Source organism: Triticum urartu, chromosome 2A (genome assembly GCF_056163025.1).
Source record: "Triticum urartu cultivar PI428250 chromosome 2A, HENAU_Tu73, whole genome shotgun sequence".
In the NCBI taxonomy this organism is placed as follows: domain Eukaryota; kingdom Viridiplantae; phylum Streptophyta; class Magnoliopsida; order Poales; family Poaceae; genus Triticum; species Triticum urartu.
In genome coordinates, this window is record NC_141874.1 from 21453508 (window position 1) to 21481327 (window position 27820).

Consider the following 27820-nt stretch of genomic DNA (forward strand, 5'->3'; position numbering starts at 1 on the left):
TGCTTGCTTATTGCGCCGTAACCATGGATAATCTTCATCGTTTATCAGGATGCTTGGGTCAGCCTTGACTTTGAAGGAAGGAATTTCATGAAACGTTTCATAATCTTCGGACATGTCTGTCTTCCCCTCCACTCCCACGATGTCCCTTTTTCTTGAAAAAACTATGTGGCGCTTTGGCTCATCGTATGATGTATTCTCTTCCTTATCTTTTCTTTTTCTCGGTTTGGTAGACATGTCCTTCACATAGATAACCTGTGCCACATCATTGGCTAGGAGGAACGGTTCGTCAGTGTGCCCAAGATTGTTCAGATCCACTGTTGTCATTCCGTACTGTGGGTCTACCTGTACCCCGCCTCCTGACAAATTGACCCATTTGCACTTAAACAAAGGGACCTTAAAATCATGTCTATAGTCAAGTTCCCATATGTCCACTATGTAACCATAATATGTGTCCTTTCCCCTCTCGGTTGCTGCATCAAAGCAGACACCGCTGTTTTGGTTGGTGCTCTTTTAATCTTGGGCGATCGTGTAAAATGTATTCTCATTTATCTCATATCCTTTGTAAGTCAATACAGTCGAAGATGGTCCCCTGGACAACAAGTACAGCTCATCACAAATAGTGTTATCACCTCTGAGACGTGTTTCCAACCAACTACTGAAAGTCATGATGTGTTCACATGTAATCCAATCGTCACACTGCTCCGGGTGTTTGGAGCGCAGACTATTCTTGTGTTCATCGACATACGTGGTCACCAAAGTAGAGTTCTGTAGAACTGTGTAGTGTGCTTGAGACCAAGAATGCCCGTCCCTGCATATTATTGAGTTCGCTCCTAGCGTGCCTTTTCCACTCAGTCTCCCATCATACCGCGATTTAGGGAGACCTATCTTCTTAAGGCTAGGAATGAAGTCAACACAAAACCCAATGACATCCTCTGTTTGATGGCCCATGGAGATGCTTCCTTCTGGCCTAGCACGGTTATGGACATATTTCTTTAGGACTCCCATGAACCTCTCAAAGGGGAACATATTGTGTAGAAATACGGGGCCTAGAATGACAATCTCGTCGACTAGATGAACTAGGACGTGCGTCATGATATTGAAGAAGGATGGTGGGAACACCAGATCGAAACTGACAAGACATTGCGCCACATCACTCCTTAGCCTTGGTATGATTTCTGGATCGATCACCCTCTGAGAGATTGCATTGAGGAATGCACATAGCTTCACAATGGCTAACCGGACGTTTTTCGGTAAAAGCCCCCTCAATGCAACCGGAAGCAGTTGCTTCATAATCACGTGGCAGTCATGAGACTTTAGGTTCTGAAACTTTTTCTCTGGAATATTTATTATTCCCTTTATATTCGACGAGAAGCCAGTCGGGACCTTCATACTGAGCAGGCATTCAAAAAAAATTCCTTCTCTTCTTTGGTAAGAGCGTAGCTGGCATGACCTTCATACTGCTTTGGAGGCATGCCGTCTTTTTCGTGCAAACATTGCAGGTCCTCCCGTGCCTCAGTTGTATCTTTTGTCTTCCCATACACGCCCAAGAAGCCTAACAGGTTCACGCAAAGGTTCTTCGTCACATGCATCACATCGATTGCAGAACGTACCTCTAGCTCTTTCTAGTAGGGTAGGTCCTAAAATATAGATTTCTTCTTCCACATGGGTGTGCGTCCCTCAGCGTCATTCGGAACAGCTAGTCCGCCGGGACCCTTTCCAAATATTACGTGTAAATCAGAGACCATATCAAGTACGTGATCACCGGTACTCATGGCGGGCTTTTTCCGGTGCTCTGCCTCGCCTTTGAAATGCTTGCCTTTCTTTCGACATTGATGGTTGGTCGGGAGAAATCGACGATGGCCCAGGTACACATTCTTCCTGCATCTGTCCAAGTATATACTTTCGGTGTCAGCTAAACAGTGCGTGAATGCGTGGTATCCCTTGTTTGTCTGTCCTGAAAGGTTACTGAGAGCGGGCCAATCGTTGATGGTTACAAACAACAACGCATGCAGGTTAAATTCCACCTTTTTGTGCTCATCCCACGCATGTACACTGTTTCCATTTCACAACTATAAAAGTTCTTCAACTAATGTCCTTAGGTACACATCAATGTCGTTGTCGGGTTGCTTAGGGTCTTGGATGAGAATTGGCATCATAATGAACGTCCGCTTCATGCACATCCAAGGAGGAAGGTTATACATGCATAGATTCACGGGCCAGGTGCTGTGATTGCTGCTCTGCTCCCCAAAAGGATTAATGCCATCCGCGCTTAAACCAAACCATACATTCCTTGGGTCACCTGCAAACTGAGCCCAGTACTTTATCTCGATTTTTCTCCACTGTGACCCGTCAGGGGTGCTCTCAACTTCCCGTCTTTCTTACGGTACTCACTGTGCCATCGCATCAACTTGGCATGCTCTTCGTTTCTGAACAGTCGTTTCAACCGTGGTATTATAGGAGCATACCACATCACCTTCGCAGGAACCCTCTTCCTGCGGGGCTCGCCCTCAACATCACGAGGGTCATCTCGTCTGATCTTATACCGCAATGCACCGCATACCGGGCATGCATTCAAATCCTTGTACGCACCGCGGTAGAGGATGCAGTCATTAGGGCATGCATGTATCTTCTCCACCTCCAATCCTAGAGGGCATGCGACCTTCTTTGCTGCGTACGTACTGTTGGGTAATTCGTTGTCCTTTCGAAGCTTCTTCTTCAATATTTTCAATAGCTTCTCAAATCCTTTGTCAGGCACAGCATTCTCTGCCTTCCACTGCAGCAATTCCAGTACGGTACCGAGCTTTGTGTTGCCATCTTCGCAATTGGGGTACAACCCTTTTTTGTGATCCTCTAACATGCGATCGAACTTCAGCTTCTCCTTTTCACTTTCGGACTTTTCCCTTGCATCAACAATGACCCGGCGGAGATCATCATCGGGCACATCGTCTGGTTCCTCTTGATCTTCATCTTCCCCCGTTGCAGCATCAATTTTGCAAAAGAAGGGACAATTCCTCAAAAATGATTGCCAAATCCCTCCATTCCGAACTCTATATCTAACCATTTATAGCCACCCAACCTTTCAATGTCATGCAAGAATCTGTGTACATGTGTGTCTAAAATCCGAACTACTCCCAAACTTTTGCTCTCAAACACACACCTAAGTGCGCATTATTTTGTATTAGAAGAAACACCCAACAGTGTGAAGGTCTTGCAGCCAAACAAATAACAAAAGGCAACAACAGGGAAAACAAAAATATAAAATACTACAAAGACCAAGAAAAGAAACCCGAAAATTGTACAGCCCCACAAATCAGGGAGCTGCCCAAGGCGAACTGGTCCCATTTTAGTTCAGACAGTGTGCTTTCATCATCAAGTTTTGCAGGAGATTGCTAGTTGAACGAATTTATCAAGATTTGGAGAGGCTAATGATAATGAGCCCATAATAATTTGAGTGAAATGATAGAAGAACATTGTAACCACAACCTGAGGGAATGCAACACGAAGATCTTCTAGAAACTTTTTTGCTTCCTCCCCTGCAACAGTACTTTCATCGATCACAATTCTTGCAATTTCACTTTCACCTGAAGAAGAAGAAGAATATAAAAATATTAAAATGGTGAAGTGGATTAGGATCTTTATCGACAGTATCCACCAAACCGTGTGAAAATGGGACTTCAGACAGCATTTTCATGGTAGTTACAAAATAATGTCGTTCAGGATTCGACCTTGATAAGCTCAAAACATTTTGAAGTTGCTATACCAGGTAATTTTGCGATGAAAGATATATCACACTATCTCAACACCTCACATGTCTGAGCACTAAATGCCGTAACTGACTGATTCTACAGGAAAGCAATCCCTCCACTCTCTCTTCCCACTTATATGAACTACAACAGCTGACACCTACGCCAAGAATATGTCCGCACACTCTCACACATAACATTCCTCATATAGGCACCAACTACTGAGATAGAATTTTGTCTGTACATTTTTCAGGACTTTATAGGCCAAACAAATAGTATAAAACTAGCACAGGACAACATTTAAAGAGTGTCAAGGATATTACCGAGAAAATCATGTAGTTGTCTCCTTGCAGTTTTATGAGCATGGAGAAATGCCGCACATGTGTAACATCCTAGCTCCAATCTTTCTATTGTGAAGTATGTGATAAGCCTTTGTGGCAACCTGCTCATTTGAAGGAAGCTATAGTAATTTGAGAATTGTACATTGGACCGCAACACCGTCCAATCGCATAATGGTTGACTAGAAACAAGATCCTTAGCTTCGTCAACAGATCTCATTAAAATAGTTGTTGTAGATTGAGTTATTCGTCCCTCTTCAAGCATTCCCCAGTAGGCGGCTTGCACACCTGACAGAAATATTTGCTGTAATCTTTTTAAACTAATCATGTTTACTCCCTCCATTCTCTATAATTGTACATGGCCTCAAAATTATCTGTTTCAAAATCTTTTATGAGTGTGGTTTTGTGATCTTTTATACACTGAGTAAATAACCGTGTAGTTATAGCAATATTTTCACTGGCGACCCTACTTAAATGCAGTGGAAGTCGTTGAACAGTTGTGAGTGCATAGACTTCTCATGAACTTTAAGATTTAGTGCCTCATTGGTGGACCATAGATAGATACAATGAAACAGATGTAGTAGTATGAAATTGCATATACTCGTACCTATTTCAAGATAAGTAAAATCAATGACGAAATATTAAGTAATAACTCAAGAACAAAAAAAAGGCAAACAGAAGGATACAGAATGTTAATAAGATACGCAAAACTCATATATACCAAAAGTCCCTAACATAGCTAATGAAATATGTTCCACATAAAAAAGAGTGATGTGTTGGCCCGAATAAAATCCAAATTCCAATTCATGCAGAGAATATGTACCAAAAGTATGACCAAGCCAGAACTAAACGAGAGCCTACAGTTTAGTTACAATCATGTACAGTAACATTGTGTGTGTGTGTGTGTGTGCGTGTGTGTGTGTGTGGCAAAACGTATGGTAAAATTGTGGGTGCTTGCTACCGCAAGATATTCGATAGGATATTGATGGCAAAAATTGATACATAACATTTTATATATGTAATAAGATATACTGTAGGTCTTTAAAATTTGCCATCTAGCTCCTTGGAACTCCTGAATTGCACATCTAACCTACTAAAAAAGTTAGTGGTTTACCACAGGTCCAAAGCACCTCACACTGGTGTAGAAACCCTTATAGAGGAACTATACATTAGTAGCGCACCTCAGAAGTGCCACGCCATTGGTATCTGCACAAAATACGAGTGGCATGTTCGGATGTGCACATGCCGCTAATTAAGCATCACTGTCACGAGCCGACAAAATTGCACGCCACTAGTAAGTGGTACCCAGCAGTCCGTCCTGGCATAAGTTAATAGTGGTACTTGGAGCACACCACTGCTACGAGGAATACTCGTGGCGTAACAGGAACGCCACTAGTAACTGGTGTCGGGCCAGCTTCTGAACCCCAATTCCTGGTTGTGGGGCCTTTTGTCGGCACGTCACCAGTAAGCCTTATACTAGTGGCGTGTCACTTTGCGGCACACGCCACTAGTAACATATGCATGGGTCCAGCTGTACTCTCCTTTGATGGCACACCACTAGTTAGTATGTTGCTTATTAGTTGTGTGCTCACTATGAGGCAAGCCATTAATAGCTCTACTTAAATAATCGAAGTGGGCTCAGCGAACACATGTGAGCCCTCTCCTTTCCTCCTCCTCTCCTTCACTTTCTTGCTCCTCACCTTGTTCTTTGCTCCAACTCTCCCTCTCACCTAGATCACCTCTTATTTCTAAATCTAAAAAATTAATTAGGACTAGGTGTAGATTTAGATGGCTACCTAACTAATTAACCCATCTAGATCTAATCTTTATCTATCCTCCACTCCCTCACATATATTAAAATTCGCTTGTTCTCTCATCCATTAATAATGCATGGTTAGCTTTTAAAACAAAGGGAAGGGGAGCAATCAACCAAACATCAAATTTAATCAGCATGTTATCAGGCAACTAAATTGCATACCATTCAAAAGCCGCACTCGAGTATCCAACAAATTCATGGTATGTGTGTGATCATCTTTGTCAGGAACATCATGAGGATGTGCTCGTACATCTTCCAAGTTACTCAAACATGTGATATATCTCTTCACAGTAATCCAATCAACTGTCCCAAGTTCCTCATCATCCCTGAGATCACCAAAAGCCTCGAATGCCTTTTTTAGCATCCCATATCTTGTATACTTCAATACACCAAGCTACAGTTGTAGGAAATCAGATTAGAAAATTGGGCATGAAAAGAACATAACTATGTTATTTCATATTCATCAATGATATCAAACTAGCTTTGTTTCTGGTTCAAGGTGAGAGTCATATCAAACCTATACACCCTTGAGTAGATAATAGAAGAGTCTTAATAATAATAATAATAATAATAATAATAATAATAATAATAATAATAATGGAAGGCTGTGAAGAACTTTTGAAGCTACAAGGGATCAAAGGGTTCAACCAAAATACATAATATTACTTATATTTTTTCATATTTTTCATGTAAAGTTCACAAATCTAGCATAGATATTTGGAGTGATCTCCATGTCTGTAAATAACTAGAAACATTGTAAGAAACAAATAGACAGAACCAACATCTTGAGAATAGTGCATCTTTGTGCTGACATAGGTTTGATCCTAGTGGAGAGCAAATAAATCTAGTTGATACATTATGTGGGGAAAATAAACATGTGTGCCTTGTTGTCTTCTAAATAATGCCTTGTGTGTGCTAGTACTCTCAGCCATATTATTTATGTACAATGACTCGATTCATCACTATATGTGTACTGAAGCACCCCTTGATTTAGTTCTCAAAAAGTCACCAAAGCATGCAAATGTATAGTTAAGCTAAACCTTTAATCCCAAGATCTAAACATATCATAGGGGCTCAATTGCATTTAGTTCAATAGTTTAAGAGCTCTTTCATCCTCCGCTATCGGCTACTCCAGCAGCGGTGGACACCCATTTCTACCGCTGTCGAGCATTTCGGCCGCGACTTCCACCAACTTTGCCCCCTTCCCACCCTAGCACATGAGATGTTGTCTGGTACGCAGCCCCCGGCACCCCAATGTGGATGCGCATGAGTTCGAGCTCCTCCACAGTGGCTCATTGGCTTTTAGCTCCTAAGTCAAGGTTGCATGTGGGCTTTCTGACGGTCTGCCACCTATATGCATTTGGTGACCGTGGAGGTGCAAGCATCGTCGGCTTGCCTTGCTTCAGTGTGGTTTGTCCAGACACGTTGCCTCTGGTTCATGCGGCCGATGGAGACCCCTTGTAGACGAAGTGTAACCACCTTAATCAGAGTTGTTCCCGCCGATAGCAGGCCACCCTCCCCTCCATGTTCATCCGGTCAGAGCTCCCACAAGACCTAGAAGGCATGTGCTTCAACCCTTCAACCGCTTGGAGAAAGATCACTTCGTTGAAGAGTGCACTAGGGGGACGAAGTGTCTTTGTTGTGGCGGTCCTAGGCACACGACCTACGAGTGCAACCGCCCCCACACCCCTTTGAGGGGGACAACGTGTCTGCTGCATCATGCCCGTAGCCCAGATCGCATGTCCCTTGGGGTGTCAGCCTTTGTGTCTCCAGTGAGAAAGTGCTCGGCCATCGTTGCTCCTACGCGCCATGAGGAGCCAGCTTGCCAGTTGGCGTGGACGGTTTTGGTGCCCCCTTGACCGCTGTCCCACCACGCCACGTGATCCCTCTCAGGACTATGGTTCAGGAGGCTACTCAACATTGTCTAGTAATCTCCGCGCATGTCCCTCCACCGTCCAAGTCATCAGTTCTCGTTCCCATGCAGGCAGTGCCATAGCCTTCCTCGGGTGATCCTTCCCTCTTGCCCTAGGAGGACACATGTATCGTCCATCGCTCGGCGACACGAGATGCAAAAGTGTCCTATGGTGGATCTTGATAGTTGTGGTTCCCTGTGACAGGCATTGAGTCTCCTTCAAGCAAGTCGGGGTAGTGGTGCTCCAATGTTGGGCGGCATTGGGAACGTGGCTTTCTCGATAGTTACTCATGGTGTCTCCAACAAAGGTGTCCTGAGGCGTGGTTCTGGATGAGTAAACTCTTGACAGAGATGGCTTCACGTTGAGATTCTCACTGCCGAAAAAGGTAGGACAATGCTCTTTCGTGTGTTATTGTGGTTAGAGGGAATTCCACCGCTGGCTTGGAGTGGCGCCATGGCAGAGTCCATCCTTGGCTCATCATGCACCATGGAGTGACTTCGTACATATCGATATGACCAGCCGAGAGGACTTGGTGTGTACATCTTCATGTGTATCTTGGATCATTGACCCAAGCCTAATTACTCGCGAGAAGCTCCTCTAGCCTTTGTTGCCGTTGCTCTCTACCTCTGACTAGGGGGCGTGGATGCGGCTTTGGTGCTGACAACTGTGGGGCCTATAGGATGAACTTTGAGTCGGCAAATCCAATCTCCATATTGTCTTTTGGTGGGCCCTCCCAGGAGTTGATAACTTCAAAAGTGGGGTCTCCAACCGTGGGATCGGTTGTGATGGTTGCCTCTCTGTGAGCCATGTTTAAACTAGCCGATGGGGTCCTCGAGAAGAACGCGTACACCCACCCCTTCCAGGTCATCGCCCGTTTCTAGGGTGGCGGCATTTCACCAAGACCTCGATCCAATCTTAAGGAGGCCTATTGTGTGGTAACTAGTAGCTCGTGGACTTGCTACCTAGGAACAACACGAGGATCGTCGATCAGCAAAGAACATCGCATGCTAATCTATTGCCTAAACCTAGTGCACCAAGGTGAGACCATCGGAGACAAAGTGTTGTAGGATTATATCTCCCTCTTCTCCTAGACATTGAGTCCTTGCACTTCACCACAATCGTAGCATTCTATGGCTAGGAGCTGATTGTCCTCCTGCTCTTGGGGCTATCACCTGTGGTTGCAGCAGTGACATTGATACTCAGCGTTGCTGGATTTGGTGCTAGACATTTCGATGACTTCTACACCGACCAAGCTGCTAGCGTGGAATGTGTGGGTCCTCAATTCTCTGTCTCGGCGCATGGCTATCTTTCAAGTCATATAATCTTCCAATGCTACTATTATATGCTTCCAGGAAACCAAATTGAAGGTTATTTTTAACTAAGTTGTGCGACACTCCTCATCGTGTGGTACGCGTAGTCATATCCTCTTGTCCTTGGGGTTTTCCTTAAGTCACATTCACCTGGTCGAGGGTGTTGATTGGTGGCTCACGGGAGCATACAGTCTCCAGGACGATGACGGGATAATCTCTTTCTCTAGGAGATTAAAGGTGCCTTTGATTTTGATTTCAAACTGTAAAATATTTTTGGGACTTTAACACCTCACAGCAAAACGGGCCGTGTGTTGCAACGGGAGAAAAAAATCATAATCTCCAACGGCCATGACCACATTTTGTTGCATCACCCAGATATACTATCACTCTCTTTTTTGTGAAATTGCGAACAATTTTTGAAAATCATGAACATTTTTTAAACTGGTGAACATATCTGAAATCGTGAACATTTTTCAAATCCGTGACTTTTTTTTACAGATTTTCAAACATTTTCTAAAATCATGAACACTTTTTGAATTCATGAAAATTTTGTACTTTTTGCAAACATTTTTTAAGAAATTGTGAACATTTTTTAAAACATTTTCCTTGAATAGGCGAGCATTTCCAGAATTGATGAACATTTTTTGGAAATTGGTGGAATAATGTTTGAAATTCATGAACATTTTATTATTTAACGAACATTTTATGAAATGTGATCATTTTTTGAATCAGCGAACATTTTACGAATCAATAAACTATTTTGTAAGTCACGAAAAGTTTTTGAATTTTTAGGATATTTTTCAATTCATGAACATTTTATGAATTGGTGAAATTTTGTTCAATTTCATTAACAGTTTTTAATACACAAATTTTTTTAAACATCATGAATTATTAAAAAATATTTCAAAATTCTCATTTTTCTTAATTTTGTGAACTTTTTTGAAGTCCCAAATTACTTAATGTTGAAAACATCGAAGACGGAAAACAAAAACAAAAAACAAAAAAATTACAAAACAGGTCGCCCGGACATGGGCCCGCCCAAAGAGGCGCTATGTGTCTTGTCCCAGCGCACAGTGCACAGTATAGAAGGTTCTTACTGGATGGGCCGGCCCAGGCGGGGATACCCCTGTGTGAAACGTTTTTTATCACTTGTGGCATCAGTGTGTAATATTTTGCAACTTTGGAGGCAATTTCGTTGACATACAGCTAGAAGTAATAGCCCCTTTATTATGAGGTGTAGATTGTCAACCCATACCCATTAGACAAAATGGAATCAATCAGTTGGTGAAGGATGGTCAGGTTTCGCTAGGCCCTAAATGCGGTGGAGCTCAAGGAAGTGTATCTCAATGGGTGTGATGTACTTGGTCTAACTTGCATGATCACATGACTAGAAAACTCGATAGAGTGTTCTCCACATTGGAGTGGGAAGAGCTGCACCCACTCCTCCTCGAGCTCCACACAATCATGCAACTAGGCAAGTGTTTTAGGTTTGAGTGCTTTTGGCCCAAGGCTGAAGGTTTCCAACAAACGGTGGTTGTTGCTTGGCACTTAATGCCCTTGACTGGTAACCCCTACCTCATGTTGTGTGCCAAGCACGGGACCACGACTAAGTGCCTGACTACCTGAAGTGATCGTTGAACCTGTAATATCAAGCTATCGATCATCATAACCCTTTGAGTCATCCACAACTTAGACGTGGCTGTGGAAGCGAGGACTCTCTCGCATGAGGAGTTTGGTCTACGCAAAATCCTAATTGGGACTGGCCTTTCTTGTGTCCATTGCTAGGCCAGTGGGAGCTTAGACCGAGGAACCTCGTCCATGTCCCAATCAAAATATTCTCTAGAGCCATGGTGAATGGATTGACGACAGTCTTCCCAAGCTTGTTGGCATGCATTGGAGTGCCAGCATACATGGTCGTTGCTAGCGTTTCTTTTATTCCCCATCAAAAATTCAACTAACCAAACCTGTTACCGGAAATTCTAGTGACCAAGTGATAATTTGATATCGTTTGAAATAATTTGAACTTAAACTACTAGATAATGCCAAATAAGGTTTGTGTGCATATTCTATTGTAACACTGCTCTTGGCCTACCATTAGGGTGCGCAAATTATTATCTAAAGTTGCGAGATCAAGTCCCCATTTGCAAACTATATTTTTTAGAGGTACTCAAGCTTAGCAAAAAAAAGGTTTAGTTCAAGGCACAGAAATAAAGACTCGAATCCGAGTTGCTAGAACGAGGCGTGTTGACTAGCGCGGGAAATACTTCTTGTATACAATGGGTTAAATTTAGTATATTTTGCTTGTCAAATTTTTTGAATTTGAAAACCATTTATAAAGCTCAAGAAAAAGTGCAAAAAACTGGGAAACCGGTTTTTTCAGCTCCTCCAAAAAAGAACCCATTATCGAGAAAAAAGATATGGTCGTTGCTTACATGAAACTTTATGCTCGAGCAGTTCATTCCTGGATGATTGCAGGCACTCAATTGGCCATCAAGGGTTCAGTAGCATAGGCGATGGCCCAGGGTGATGTGGAACATGTCGAGTCTCTCAACTGGTTCCAGTCATTTTGGATTACCAAGTTAATTAGACCATCCGTTGAGTTTTGTCAGGCATGGAACTCTGGAAGACACTATTCATTGGCCTTAGTACCAGGATGGATCCTATTCTTCCCGCTCTTGGTATGCGGTTCTGTTTGCGGGCAATTTGGATGCCACGATATGTGTCATCGATCTTCTGAGATTCATGAGCGCCGCTAAACTTAGACGTTGGACGTTAGACAAGCTGGCATATCGTGGACTGCTAGACCAACCGACTGCCCATTTTGCCATCAGCATGATGTATGAAACACTGGCTAGTTGTCGTGCAGTGCAAGAACTTGATATAGTGCCCTCCTTAGAGCAACCAGCCTGCCAGACAAGGCCCCTTCATCCAAGGACAGCCCCGTCGAGCGGGGTCGTGCTGTCTAAGAGCCTGATTTTTAAATCTAAGTAAGTCGATTTTCTCATCATTGATTCTTTTGTCAAGATTCATGCTATCTTATTTCCCTTTATTCTGTTTCATGCCTTTTTGGGTCTATATTTTCGACTTGCCCCCGTTTGGGGTTAGTCGATTTTCTTATTGGGCTTGAAGCCCCTTACATGTTTCCTCTTTGTCTTCAAATTTTTAATTTGTTTTTATACAGTTTTTTCTTTTTTTAGGTTTTCCATTTTATCGGTGTTTTTGGGATGTTGGGTGAGTCTTAATGTATATAAACAAACACAAAATATTAGAATGAAATTTGCACTATTATATTATTATTTTTGCATAATAAAAAATGCAATTTCAATACAAAACTGTGTGCTAGTTTGTTTTAAGTTTTACTTTAGTTTTAGTTTTTCTTAAAGAATAATACCAATGCCACTAACTCATTATTTCTTGGAAACCTTCATTTTTCTGAGTTAGTTTTCATTTTGTTTTATTGTATTCCTTATTTAAGGGTAATACCAATGCCACTAATTTATTATTTCTTAGCAAACTTCTTGTTTGAGAAAATTCCATTATTATATGTTGATTCACGATATTATAAGAAAAGTAATTTGGGTGTAACTGGTGTGCAAATTTTGTCATTTTTAATTTTCTTTTTTCTTAAGGTGTAATACCAATGCCACTAATTCATTCTTTCTTGGAAACTTCATTACTTTGATTTTTGTGTCTGTGTAATTATACGTGCATACTATACAATGTGTGTGTAAATCATACTCGAGTGCGAAAATTGCACTGTTATATGCTTATTATTTGCATATTACAAAAAGTTTATTTTTTGTGCAAAGTTGTGTGCAATTTTTTTCAATGTTTTTTTAATTTCCTTTTTCTTAAAGGGCAATACCAATGTCACCGATGCATTCATTCTTAGAAAAGTTCATTATGATGATTTTGACTTGCTTTTTCATTTTCATTTTCTTGTTAACACGTAATACCAATGTTAGTAATTCATTATTCCTTAAAATTTTCATTTTCTGATTTTATTTCAGTTTCATCTTCTTTCTTCTGTAGGGTTAATACTAGAGTCACTAATGCATTCTTCTCATGAAACTTCTTATTTGCGAAAATTCCACAACTATATGATTATCCCTGCAAATTCTAAAAGCATGCAATTTATGTGTAAATTATGTGCTAACAATTTCACTATTTTTTAATTCATTTCTACTTAAAGGTCAATACCAATTATACTAATTCATTCTTCCTCAAAAGATTTCATTATTTAAATTTTACTTTACTTTTTATTTCATATTTTTTTCTTAAGGATAATACCAATGCCACAAATTAACTCCATATTATTTTCATATTCTTTTCTTTTTGGCAAAAATTCGTCCATTACTATATGATTATTTTGGCATATTATAAAAACCATAATTTATGTTTAAATTTTTTTATTTTTTTATGTTTCTTAATTTTCTTTCTTCTTAAAGGGTAATACCAATGCCACTAATTCATTCCTTTTTAGATTTTTTTTGCACAAAGTCCACAATTATATGCTTCTTATCGTGTATTATGAAAAAGCTCAATTTATGTGTAAATTGTGTCAATATTTGTCATTTTTTATTTTCTTTCTTCTTGAATAAAAATACCAATGCCACTAATTCATTCTCTCTAAGAAAACTTCTTTTTTGCGAAATGACTATTACTTGCTTATTCTTGCATATTATAAAATAATAATTTATGTGTACATTGTATGCAAAAAATTATTTTCTTTACTTTAAAGGGGAAAAATAAATGCCACTAATCCATTCCTTCTTTGCAAATTCTATTTTGAATAATTCTACCATTGTATGCACATTCTTGAATGATATAAAAAGCATGAATTATGCGTAGATTTTGTCATTCTTTTTAAATTTATTTCATTCCCTTTCTTCTTGATGGGTAGTACAATTTCTTTTTTCATTCATTCTTCTCTCTTATTTAATTTCATTTTTGTATGCAAGTCTAGTGGGACTAAAAATCCTCGAGAAAGTGGGATTTTTTATGTTCTAATATGTTACACATAGTTTCATTTTATTTTAGATTTGTATTTATTTAATTTAGGGGTAATCTACTCCCATGATTCATTTATCTTGTTCACCTTGATTTTTCATTTGTTCAAATTTCTATCAAGTAACCCATTCCTAGAATTTTCTTCTATTGAAAGAACATTGTTGTTGTTTTTTCTGCCTTTGAGAAGTCGTAATCGGTTTAGCGCAGAGTAGACTTTTTCAGCCTAATTGGTATTTTTTAGTATTGTGGTCATCTTTCTGAGTAAATTCACGAGTTAGGTTGTGTGAGGGAAATAAACTGAATCAAAATTGTAGTCAGTTGGTTTTTGTTGTATATGGTTGTTTGTTTTGTTTGATATGAATTGAATGGCAGCTGAAAATGTGGTTGACCAAGACGAAATTTTAGTCATCTGGCCATTAGTCGGTCCCTTAAATATATATGCCATACACATGCTACATATAGTATTTTTTCCGAATTTTAAGAATGGCCTCTTTTATGGATTTATGCACAAATAAATAAATAAAATTCATGCTAGGCATAGTCTATAGAAAAAAATGACATTTGATAACTTGTAAAGCTAACCTTAGTTGTTGTCAATTTTCCAAGACCAAGTAGGTGCAACAAAAATTGTGTGGTAGAACCATTTATAGTCAATGTCAGAAACATAATGCCACCAGTCAAGAACACAAACTGCAAAACATTTATAATATCAACGAAGCTCGAATGAATATTTCATATGTAGTTTCTAGGAAAAAGGAAAGGACATATACCATTGTTCCAACTTCTGGTTTAAGATAAGGTTGAACTGCATCACTAGCATGCTAGTAAAAGTATTCCAATAAATATATTTGAAAATTATACAACATGTTAGTTTAAGAAAAGATGTAGACAAACATAATGGTAAAACAGATGAGTGACGATAGATGGCATTGGCGCAAGAAAATTAACTTACTTTAACAGATAGAGAGAGTGATAGAGCAACTGCCCCTCGCAGCCCTGACCAAACAAGAACTATTGCTTCTTTGACGTCCATGCCATACCCAAAGTGACGCAACAATGGATACAAGACAATGACAACCAATGCACGCGATATTTGCACATACACATAGAGGAGAAGAAGGAACCCCCATGGAGTACCTAAAATAGCAAGAGATAAGAGCCTTATATGGACAACACAAAGATGGGTTAGAACCAAGCTTGTAATTCCATGTGGAAATAAATTGTGTCAGACAGTCAGTTGTGTGCACTTGTCAGAGGATTTTGTCCAATGACTTTTGACTACTCGTGGCCATAATGAATAGGAAGATTACACATTGCACCATCATAAGCATGATGATAGTGGCACATGATGAATGGATAAAAAACAAATGATCTATAACCCATTCGTGGAAAATTTAGTAAACTTTAAAAAAACAATTGGTAATGGTCAGAAGTAATCCGTAGATAAGTAGCCCACGTTGGATGAAAACATGTTAACACAACCCGATCTAAGAACAAATGTGAATTGATCTTCGTAAGCTCATGAAACATAGTAGTGATTGATCTTTGATAACTCTTGAACAAGTCTCTACAACAAAATCCAAATTTCACAGAAGCGGATGGATATGTCTCAAATAGTAAGAAGATAAATTTATGAAGTTAAATTATCGAGGCCTTTGATACTAGTAAGTCTAGTATTACATAACTACCATCACATTACCAAAATTGAATCCCCGCAAATACCCCAAAAATAAAGAAATGCACAAATTGTAAATGGTAGACGCATAACCTGATGGACTTACGCAACTACTTTCACTATTCAAAATAATCTTTAAACTCTGAGTCTCTGACATGTCGGTGTTGTAAGGTCAAAAGTCTAGTTTTATTCAAGTAAGAAAGGTCTACTATATGGGGGGGGGGGGTTCAACAGAGTCGATACATTCCACCCAGCTTGTTTTGTCCCATGGTGCAGAAGCTCAAAAAACAGCACATGTCTTAAAAGCCCAAGTTCCAAACATATGTGGCATGTATTTATTTATTTGCAATACCATGATGAATGGTAAAATGATTTCACACATGATAGCAGAAAACAAACAAAAATCTTGTGGAAGTCTAGTGGAAGTGCTTACATAGTGCCTTTTGATTAACAATGAAAAGTATATACAGATACATGAATATCCATACCATGCCTCTCAAAATGGATATTATCTTGTAGTACACCATCTGCAATAATAACCCCACTGGTGGGAATTCAGATGTATTAAACATTATGGAAGTATCCATATTAAAAACAATATCGTACCAAACAAAAGCAAGCATGGTTTAGTTTAGCCAGGCAAAAACTAAAATATCAGAAAGTATTATTTTTATATATGTACAAAAGTTCAAAAAAGTTGTTGATACCTCAGTATGAAAATGAGTGTGTTCGCAATGTAAGCAACAATCTCCCTGAATACAAGTACAAAATAGTAATCAGACATGAAGTTCACACGTCTCATAAAACATAGAAAGAAAATCTAGCATGAATTGGGAAATCTTGTGTGTCTCCAACAGGGAGAGCACACATTTTTATTACCACATGTTTGCACTTTAGCCCTCATAGAAGTTACCATTACAAAGACACTCCAAGAGAATAAATAAGTCCAATATATGATGTCTTAAATTTGAATTCATAATAATGCATAATTTACTATGAACTAAAGGATCCCAATGTACATTCTATAAACAAATTTTGTCTGAAAAGAAAGAGACAACAATGCAATACCAACACTTTGCCATAAACAATAAAATTTGTTGTTGATGCTTCCGGGTGTCGTTTAAAATAATCATGCAATTTAATTTGGTATTATGGACTCGGCAATAAGTTATGAATGCCATTTCAGGCCATTGATGATTAAATTACATGGTTATTGAAAACTATTTATACAAATCTAAAGTTTAGACAAATTAATAACAAGCTTCTACTAGTCAAATCTCATTTACTATATTTATGAGAGCAAATGGTATAAATATAAATCTACTAAATCTCAGGCTATGCTCATTGAAATAGAGGATGAACGGCCTCATGGTATTGATTTGATACATGATCAACAATGAACAAATTAATATATTTGCCTAGGAGTATTAATGATGATGATAATATGTTGAGAACTTTGATCTTTGCTGACAATAGAGAGTGGCGTATATTGCTTGAACATACCAGAAATGATGTAATATTTGTTGGCCATCACCCTTAAAACAAGCTTTTGCAAAACCAGCATAAAACCTATCAACCTCACAAATTCAGTATTTGAGGGGAGATTGTAGAATATTCTAATCAGAATGTAAAGACAAGTATTACTAACATCCCCAAGGTCATGACAGCCAAGACACCAGAGACCTCCAATGCATCTTGCGCCTGATACCAACAAATATTAGCAACAGAAAATAGCTCACAAAAAACTAGAGGCCTGATCAGTGATAACATCTTAAGGAATCTCCAAAAAGCCAACCCTCAAATCGCCCGCATATGTCTGGACTAAGCTGTTCGGGCACACTTTGCCATCCAACATGGACCGTACACATTCGCAAATGGGTCCAAGTGTTCGTTTTCACACAAACTGGAAAGGAACTAGGGTGCTTTGCAGGCGTCCGGGCCTCCGCCACGTAGGAATCCGACACCCCTGGGCCACCCAAAACCACACCCTGAGCACGTGTCTTTGTCCCTTCCCCCTTGCTCTCCTTTGCTATGAATTCGCTTCCTTCCTAGCCGAAGCCGTCGCTGTACCACCTCGGCCGCCTGCCATACCCTTGTCGGACCTTCGCCACGCCACCTGTCGCCGCGCCGCTTTGCCTAGGCCACTACTTTACCTCTTATAAGTTCAGCGCGCAGGTCATCCATGCGGGTCACGATGCTCGGTAAGTGTTTGGCAAAATCCCCATGCTATTTTTGTGACGTTTTTTCTCCCTTATTATAGAAGCAACAGATTCAGACATGGAATACTTGTATGAGAACTACGCTAAGCCTTCCAACGACTCAACTAATAAGCATGACTATGTGGATGAAACAACGATGATGCAGGTGGTCCTTTTAGACGCGGAGCATGCGGAAGAGCATGCTCTCAATTTTAAAGGTCATCGAGTGCTGAATCAAAATAGGGCACGGGGGAATTTGATGCGGATGGGTGACTACTTTGCCTGTGATGCCCTATTCACATACAATTTTTGCCAGTGCTTTCGAATGCGGAAAAATGTGTTTGATTGCCTCTACAATGGCGTCTGGCCTACGATGACTACTTCATCCTGAGGAAGGGTGTCGTAGGAAGAATTGAATTATTTGGTTACCAGAAGTGCACGTCTACATTTCAAACGCATGCATATGTCACAGCCATAGATTTTTGGGTCGAGTACCTCTGTATGTCCAACAGCACATACAGAGACACCATGGTCAGATTTTCTACTACGATGGTCGAGGTGTTTGGACCTCACTACTTGAGAGAATCAACTTTCGCAGACAACGAAAGGCTCATGGCACTCTCGAAAGCAAGATGATGGCCAGTATCCATATATCTCTTGATTGCATGCACTGGAGATGGATGAACTGCCCATATGCTCTACAAGGGCAATATAAAGGCCAAGTTAAGAAGCCCACCATCATTTTTGAAATTGCATGACAGGGCCGCTGCACTTGACACGCTTTCTTTGGCATACCCAGGTCTCACAATGACATCAATGTATTGCAACGGTCTCCATTGTTTGCTAAGTTAACTGAAGGACAAGCTCTTCCGTGCAACAACACTGTCAATGGGCATGACTACAACAAGGGCTACCGTCCGGTTAATGGCTATCCTCCATGGGCGACCTTCATTGAGACCATATCTGATCCATTTGGTCAGAAAAGATCTCACTTTGCCCAAAGACAAGAAGGAGCTAGAAAAGATGTGGAGAGGGCATTTGGAGTGCTCCAAAATGTTTTGTAGTTGTTTAAGGACCTGCAAATATATGGGATCCGGAGACCTTGTGGGAGATGATGACATGTGTTATCATGCACAACATGGTCGCGGATGATGAGGCTGAAGATCCTGCCGGAGGTCCACTTTGAGAACAAGGGTGATCCTATCCAACTTCCACATCAAAATCCCACCACATGTGATGATTTTGTCCAAATTCATCACAAATTCGGCATCAAAAAACTCATGAGCAGCTTCAGAAAGATCTGATTGAGCATTTGTGGGCGCTTAAATGGGACAACCAGAACATATGTGCGAGTTGAATTCAAGTTTGAACTACTTTATTTCAAAACTTAGTTGGATTGTAGTATTTACATTTGAACTAGCGCCGCATTTTAATGTTTTCACTCATCGAAGACTTGATATGTTATTATTTGAGTGTTGCGGAATTAAAAGAAACAGGGCGGATGTTTGGGGGACAATGTTGGATGGCCGGCTCCCGTATCTGGGTCTGCAGACAGATATTGTGTCCGTTTTGGGGGCGCATTGGAGATGCCCCTAAATGGTCTGGAATTTGTCTTGCAGCAGACATTAGAGGGAAAAAAGTCATGCACAAGCAATGAAAGCTCCAATCAAGAATATTGATATTTATTTATCCGAGACAAACATGACAGCTCATATGGATTTAAGCATGATAACTTCAGTTTAATGGTACACAGTTAATGAGTCCAAAAGCTGGAAAGAAAGTAAACTGGATGGACTAGGTTAGAAATGACAACTGGACCATCTCTTGGTATATTAAAATCTAGAACTCTATTCCTCATCATTTTTACTGGAAAAGCCAACATTCATTTTTAGAGTTTCAGCTCCCCACCCCCACCCCCCGAACCCTATAAAAATGCATCAATTGATGCAGAGGCCCGGATTGTTGACCTCCTTTTCAAGAGAGAGAAAAATCAGTTTACAAGCAAAATTACATTCCAGATGTTGCAAAAAGGACTGCTTGACAATCATTCCATGACTGGAACTGGAATTTTTTTAAGGCAGTGAACTATTTCAAAACAGTGAGCAAATCATGTCCTGGTAGACAAATATGAGAGTTTGATATGTTTGTTATCAGATTATCTTACAGTGAAGAAGGCAATATAGCTGGCAGCGAGAGTAAGTGAAATCTCTATGATTGTATCATTGAAAATAAAGCTCTGCCATAGTACTGATGCAATTCCAAACGCAAGGCCCAGAGCAACACTGGTCAAAGAAAATACTGATTAGCATAGTAGCATGGCTTTGTATCATCTAGTTCAAACTTATATATTGTTCACATACGCTCCAAATGAAACTTCTGACAAGAACTTTAATATGGACCCTGCATCAAAAGTTCTTCCAAGCACCATGCGATAGAATAACTGATAGACAACAATGGCAGTCCTATGAAAATGCAAGGTCATTTAGTAATCTCACATGAAACTGTACTTGTATAATAAATACTTCAAAACTTGGTGCGAAGCATACATTCCAAAGTGCTTCTCCTAATAATGTCTAGACACATCTAACATAACACAAAAACTTGTAATCTATATATTGAGTAACTCATTCTAATTTGGTTCACCAGAATGGAATTGCTCATAGAGGAACAGAGAGACAAACAGGAAAACAAGCATGCAGTCTAAGAATCAAAAGATGAACAATTCGTGGGCCATAGTACCATACCCATCATTCATTAAGGATTCTCCTTCAATTATTGTACTAAGCTTTTTACTCGCACCTAGGTCTTTTAGAAGTGCAACCACAGCAACGGGATCGGTTGCACTAAGAAGTCCACCAAACAGGAATGATGTTTCCCAGTTCCAACCGTATGGTAAAGTAAGCTGTGGAAAATTGACTAGCTAGTCTCAGAACAATGAAAGCAATGGCCTAAGCCTGTTATTAATCCAAGTACATACCTTTACAGCAGTGCCAAGCAAAAATGTTGAGATCACCACACCAGGAACAGCAAGTAACAACATCTGTGCCATGCATTTCTGCAAAGTAAATAGTTTAGCATACACTGAAAAAACATACATGCAACTGTAATGCTATATAAAAATTTAGAACAAATAACTGGCAGGGAAGAGATAGGTATTAACACAACCAAAACTACAAACGTTTATGATCCTGACTGCAAGAAAAGTTAGAGAAGCGAAAAGTGAGGTGTGGATTATGGTTACCAAAGATTATCTGCATCGAGGGTCGTACTAAGGGGCAGTCACCTTATGACTGTTTTTCCCATTTTGGGAAAATTCTCCTATTCCCTTTTGGTTTGGTGCCGGTATTCCACCTGGCGCGTGCTGTAGTATCACTTTGGCATGCGCAAAAGCAGCCAAAAGAAAAGCATGCATGCTTCAGAAATGTTGAAGTTATAGAATATTCAGCTTTAACTTCAAAATTTTGAACTTTTAGAAAACTAGGAATTTCAACTTTTACAAATTTCACGAGTACAAAAGGTCGACTTGGCTAGACCTGTTCACCCGTCGGGCCGAGGCAAGCTCGGGCTGAGCCAGGCCAAGCCTGACCCGAACCCAAAAGCCCGATGGGTGAGAGAAAAGACGAGTAAAAAAAAAGTGTCCATATTAGCATCGTATGCACAGCATTTTCGGGGGAGAAATGGCATGCATGAGGCCCCACCCACGTCGCGGCAGTGGCCTGTATCCAATTCGCGCTGTGACCGTGCCCGCGGTCCGCCGTCAAGGAGCAAACTCACGTATCAAAGTACGCTCAAAAAAAAAAAACTCACGTATCAAAGCACCAGCTAGCTAGCTTATGAGTTATGACACCAACTGGATGGATAGCCTTGTTAAGATACCTTAATTTGGTGCACTTCCATGGAGAAGGAGCTCTCGAAGAGAAGGGCGGGAAGGAAAACAGCCAGAAGAAGATCAGGATTTATGGCAGCCCCTGCAGGCACGATCAGCAAGCACGATCAGCACTTGTGGTATACATCCAGTCTAGTCTAGTCCAGTCCAGGGTGGGCTTACGTACAGATACGAATGCCAGCTCCAAGCTTGCCCAGGCCATGCTTCGTTCCGTACTCTGAGCATCGGGGAGAGAAAACAAATTACAAACTGGCGTTAAGCGGAGGGTAAAGGACGAGCGGCAGACCAAGGCCTCCGAGGGAGACGCCGAGGACGAGGAGGGCGGCGGTGTAGGGGACGCGGGTGCCGCGGAGGAGGTGGCGGCAGCCGATGCCCAGCACGAGGGACACCCCAAAGAACAGCACGGCGTCGTCGGGGCTGGACCCGGGCTCCTCCATCGTCGCCTCGCCGCCGAGGAAGGAGGAACAAACCCAGGAGAGAGGAGAGCAGCACTACCACTTCCTTTCTTTTCTCTAGGGCTCTTCAACAGTTCCTGGAGAAGAACACGTACGAGCTGGCTTCATGCATATATAGATCATTTGTACGCTTTTGTTTTTTTCTCCCCTTGGAACTGAGGAATCGCACTGCTTTACGTATCGCTCACGACCGTTGCTTCGTTATGCTTAGTGAATGATGCATGTGCGCGTTGGAGACAGACCGCATACGATGCTTTGGTAACATGGACCATACGAATTGAACTCCCCCTCGGAAATGCTGTGCATATGATGCTTTGCTATCTAATGGTGGGACGATGTTGATATGGATCAGACAGATTGAACTCTCCCTTGAAAATGGTGTGCATACGATGCTTTGCTATCCAACGGTGCTGGTAGCACGCTAAAATGGACCATTCTTTCCATATCGAAGCTGCCGGCCGGGAATCGATCCACTTGGCTAGCTCTACTTTGGCCGTCAAATTTCCTCTATGTAACCACGGAAAACTATATACCGCTTAGTCACTACTGGAATCGGCGAGTTTATTGAGTGCACAACTCTTTGCTAAGTGTTTTTTGTCAGGTCATCGGCGAAGGACTTTTTAAACCTAAACCGAGTGCGCTTCAAAAATACTCAGCAAAATATGCACACTCGGCAAAGCCTGTGCTTTGTCGAGTAGAGGCCAGAAAACACTCGGCAAACGCAATGACACGTGTCCCTGCTCACCCCGGTTATCCGCGTGTGATGATGTGGCCTCGTTTGCTGACTGTTGCATGTCTACCATACGGCACTAAGCAATGTATTTTTATTTTCTTTTTAAAAATGCCGCACAATCTTGGCCGAATGCCCGCTATAAAACACTGACAAACTACCCTTTCTGCCCTTATATATCCTCCAGCATTCGAACATTTTCTCCCGCCCTGTCTTTCCCGGCCTTTCTCTCTCACCCTTTTTCCCGGCCTTCCTCTCATTATTCACTCTTTCCAGCCCTTTCTCTCCCCCTCTCTCTTTCGGCCCTTTCTCCACCCTCCCCCCTTTGTTTTCCGCCCTTGTTCTCCCGCTACTTTCTCTCGCTGAGTGTTTTCCCACCACTCCTCTTCTATCCTTTTTCTTTTGCCCACATGACCATACATATAACTTGAGGACTCTCTGGGGATATCACCTTCTCCATACAAGAATGGAATGACATCCTTTTGTTCGTCAAATACAAAACAACCGGATGAAAATGGTTTATTCAGCGGAGACTGGATATTATTTCACCATGATGTCCTCCATGGCCTTCACGAGCCTCCACTGAATATATACAGTCTCATCTGGTTGTTTTTTTGCACACGTGTTTTTGGTGATCCTTCTGTTGGTCAAATACGATAGTAACATGAAGATTCATTGGTTGATGCCATGCATCTTCTCCATACAATAACTGAAAAACATCACCCAGAGAATTTCTCACGCTACCATAGTATTTCACCATGATGTCCTCCATGCACTAGTAGAAAAGGGGCCATTTGTCCCGGTTCATAAGGCCCATCTGTCCCGGTTGGGGAACCGGGACTAAAGGGTCGTTACTAATGCCCTAGGTATTTAGTCCCGGTTCTTATACTAACTGGGACAGATGGGCCTCCACGTGGTTGCTCCGGCGAGCCCAGGCACGAGGGCCTTTGGTCCCGGTTGGTAGCACCAACCGGGACCAATAAGCTTCCACGCGTCAGCATTTCAGGGGCTGGTTTTTTTTTTGAAAGGAGGGTGGTTTTGGCGTTTTGGGGGTTAATTTAGGTTGGTATAGGTAGCTAATTAATAGAGATGTGTCCTCTCTTATCTCCGTGCTACTGCTACTGCGATGCCTAAACATGACTTAGATTGAAGTGAGGCAACATGTGGTGCATGTCGAAAGTAAAACTAATCCTAACTTGATCAAGTTTGGATTGTACTACTTTCGACATGCACCACATGCATGTTGCCTTCACTTCAATCCAATCCATGTTCATTTCACCTGCTGATATATAATAACTCTTCATGCTCGCATCATGCATCATCATATATAATAACAAGTCTACTAATCATCATCATACAACTTCTACTCGTCATTAATAACAAGTCATACGATCATCATCCTCATAGTCATCGAACCAACCCTACTTAATTGTTCTTAGCACATGATCATCAGTATTAGGTAGGACCTAAATACCCTCTTTAAGGTAAAATAGCATAAAACAATATAGACCCTAACTCTCCATTGTGGAGAATGGAGATCATCCTGTCTCCAATTCTTGCGCTTCGCTTCCTTTTGCTTCCAAGAACCTCCTTACAACTGTCCATACATTGTTTCCATCTTTTGATTTGCATGTCTCCATTCCTTTTAGAAATCTGGTATGGACAGTTGAGATTCGTAGGATGACCTGGATGTATGTTCAAAACATTAAGGCTACCTTTCTGATACATCAAATGAGGCACACAATTCTCTGGGATTATCTGTTGAAAAACATAGTAATAACTTCATAGTTAGCAATGATGTACTAGTTTTAGAAGTATGCAAAAGATGCACGGATGTCGTAATAGTAAAAAATCTTACCAGGGTATCTCCATGGTAGTTACCGTAGTTCAACACATGCACTAGTGGCACGTATTGACCATAATGTTGAGGAGTTTGATTGTAGATATTGTAATTCTCAATGTCAGTGCAAAATCTGACCAGATGATTTTTCTCCTTGTAAGTAAATTCGGAGCCATCCGTGTAGTGGGTTTTGTCTACCATCTCCCGCACATTCTTTGAAGAATGAAAATAAGCTGTCAATGGAAATAAGCTGTCAACTATTTTGAAATAAACAATATAAATTAGCTAATAACTATGTTTGAGAAACCCACATAGCGGTAGAATTGGAGGCGTATCAACAAGGACCCAAATGTCCATATTGTCTTGCTCGATTTCAGGATCACCAAGATCCATGGTGACAAGCATACCCTCATCAAAACCATACATCTTGCAAAGTGCTTCCATTTTTTGCAACCAAAATGGGTTACGCTCTCAGAATTGTACAGCTTTACTTCAAAATCCACATCATGATGAGTCCTTAGGTGAATTTTCTTTGTTTTGAAACTTTCATGGTCTTTAAAACCCATCCTCTCCAAGACATAGCGCCTTGCATGGCATGGGATAAGCTACTCGAATTGTAAAAGATGAAAATTACACGTTGAAATAGTTGTAGTCATGCTTAATTACGAAAAAACACTTGTCGTCGTTGCGTACCGTTTCAACATCGAAGGTCTCCTCGAGCTTAATGCTGAAGCGCCAATCATCGTCCAGGTGAGGCCTGTCGCAGAGACCTCGATCGTCGTGGCACCAGCTGCACTCCCCCAGGAGACTTTCGTCGTCTGATGACGACATTTCCTACGTTCATAATTCAAAAATTAAACTTGTACAATTAAATATATGTACTACAAAAACTAAATTAGATCATTATTATTCATCATGGGTTGACTATCGGTCTATCGAGTCTTTTCTTGAAAACTCTTAGCTCATGTGGTGTATATATTCGACTCTCGGTGATGGCCGCTCCTCACTTTGTCCCCGAGTGCATTACACCAAAATGTCTAACACACAGGAACGAAGGAGAAGCGACCCCCACGACAACAGTCGGGATTCTTCGTCCTCTACTATATATATGGTGGAACTCTCCCTCACTGATTCCTCTCTGACATTTGCGACCGTCGGTGATGGTCGTTACTCCTTCTTGCCCTAGTGCATAACAAAGGTCTAGCACCCAGAGAAGAAGGAGAAACGACCCCCACGACAACAGTCGGGATTCTTCGTCCTCTCATATATATATATATATATATATATATATATATATATATATATATATATATATATATATATATATATATGTGTGTGTGTGTGTGTGTGTGTGTGTGTGTGTGTGTGTGTGTGTGGTGGAACTCTCCCTCACTGATTCCTCTCTGACATTTGCGACCGTCGGTGATGGTCATTACTCCTTCTTCCCCTGGTGCGTAACAAAGGTCTAACACCCGGAGAAGAAGGAGAAACGACCCCCACGACAACAGTCGGGCTTCTTCGTCCTCTCATATATGGTGGAGACTCGACAGACTTAAAGTCAACCCAAAATATCGTTTAATTATCTTTCTAAAAAAGGATTTGGCTGGTCTCACCTCGAGGTCGGAGGGGGTCGGTGACGGGGACGATGGCGGGGATGATGGAGGGGGGCTCCTAGATTTCTGCGAAAACAAAAACCCTATAAGCTATCAACTAATCATATGCATACGCCTTGCATAGTGCTCTCCAATTTTAGCATTCAAAGTAGGAGTAGTTTTCCAATTTGAGCATTCAATAAGCAAAATCAAATCGCAAAATAAAGTAGTATTCAAATTAGGATGCATTCAATTATAAGAAAAACTACATCATCTCTTGCGTCTGTACATCGTCAAATATTATCACTAATACACCTCGAATACTATCATACATATAACATCGCTAGTACAGCTAGAACCATAGCGCCCGACGGGTATCGGCACGGGCGGTGGACACCCAAAGAGAAGGAACCATCACAGGATCGCTCCAGTGAGATCCCTGAAGAACCTGCCAGGTATTGTCGAACCTGCCCTCCAGCACAACCATGTAGCGACGGACGTGCTCGTCCTCTTCGCTGACACGGTGACGTACCACCTCCGCGGTGTCCGGAAGCCTCGGCACCGTCACTGGCCCACGCGACCGCCACCAAACAAGGATCGGGTCAATGACGGGATGGCTCCTCACCAACCTACGCCCCCCGGAAGGTAGCACATCCCAAAACCATCCAGGCGGAGCCCAGTCCCGGACATGGCCCCTCTGATCAAGCCGGCCTCCTCCGCCGAGTCGACGACGAGGATGCGGGATAGGCATCGTCGACGTCGATGCGGAAATAATTGCTTTAACTAAAAAAATAAACTAGTTCTATTAATTTTCTTGCTAAAAATAAACTACTTCTATAGTAAAATAAACTAGTTTTATTAAATCAAGAAGTTCAACTACTAAGCACTTACTATAAATAGAATAAAGTAGTACTTACTAAAAATAAACTACTTCTATATATAGTAAAATAAAGTAGTTTTATTAAATCAACTAGTTAAACTACTAATTAATTAAGCACTTACTATAAATAAAGTAGTTTTATTAAATCAACTAGTTCAACTACTAATTAAGCATTTACTGTAAGTAAACTAGTTTAACTAGTTCAACTACTAATTAACCACCTCCGCGGTGTCCGGAAGAAGAAAAAAAGAGGAGAAGAAGAAAGGATTAATAGAGGAGAAGATCAAAGGAAAAAAGAATAAAAAAGAGGAGAAGAAGAAAGGAATAGAGGAGAAGAAGAAAAAATAGAATATACTATTTTTTCCTCTTCTTCCTCTCCTCTTCTTCTCCTTCTTCTTCTCCTCCTTCCTCTCATGCTTCTTTTTTTCTTCTTC

At 41.0% G+C, this 27820-nt stretch overlaps 1 protein-coding gene across 1 annotated transcript; it reads right to left on the reverse strand.

Annotated features, from left to right (window-relative positions):
• Window positions 1–3369: 3369 nt before the first annotated feature.
• On the reverse strand, window positions 3370–22563 carry LOC147983020 (sodium/hydrogen exchanger 8-like). Its single transcript, XM_087540622.1, has 17 exons — window positions 22176–22563; window positions 22056–22106; window positions 21880–21971; window positions 20981–21058; window positions 20748–20905; window positions 20364–20465; window positions 20168–20285; window positions 17454–17506; window positions 17309–17374; window positions 16513–16557; window positions 16294–16349; window positions 15083–15267; window positions 14901–14951; window positions 14713–14820; window positions 6060–6291; window positions 4067–4369; window positions 3370–3581 (listed from the first exon to the last, which is right to left on the reverse strand). The coding sequence occupies exons 1-17, from the start codon at window positions 22324–22326 to the stop codon at window positions 3370–3372; spliced, it is 2061 nt and encodes a 686-aa protein (XP_087396748.1). The 5' UTR covers window positions 22327–22563.
• Window positions 22564–27820: the final 5257 nt, after the last annotated feature.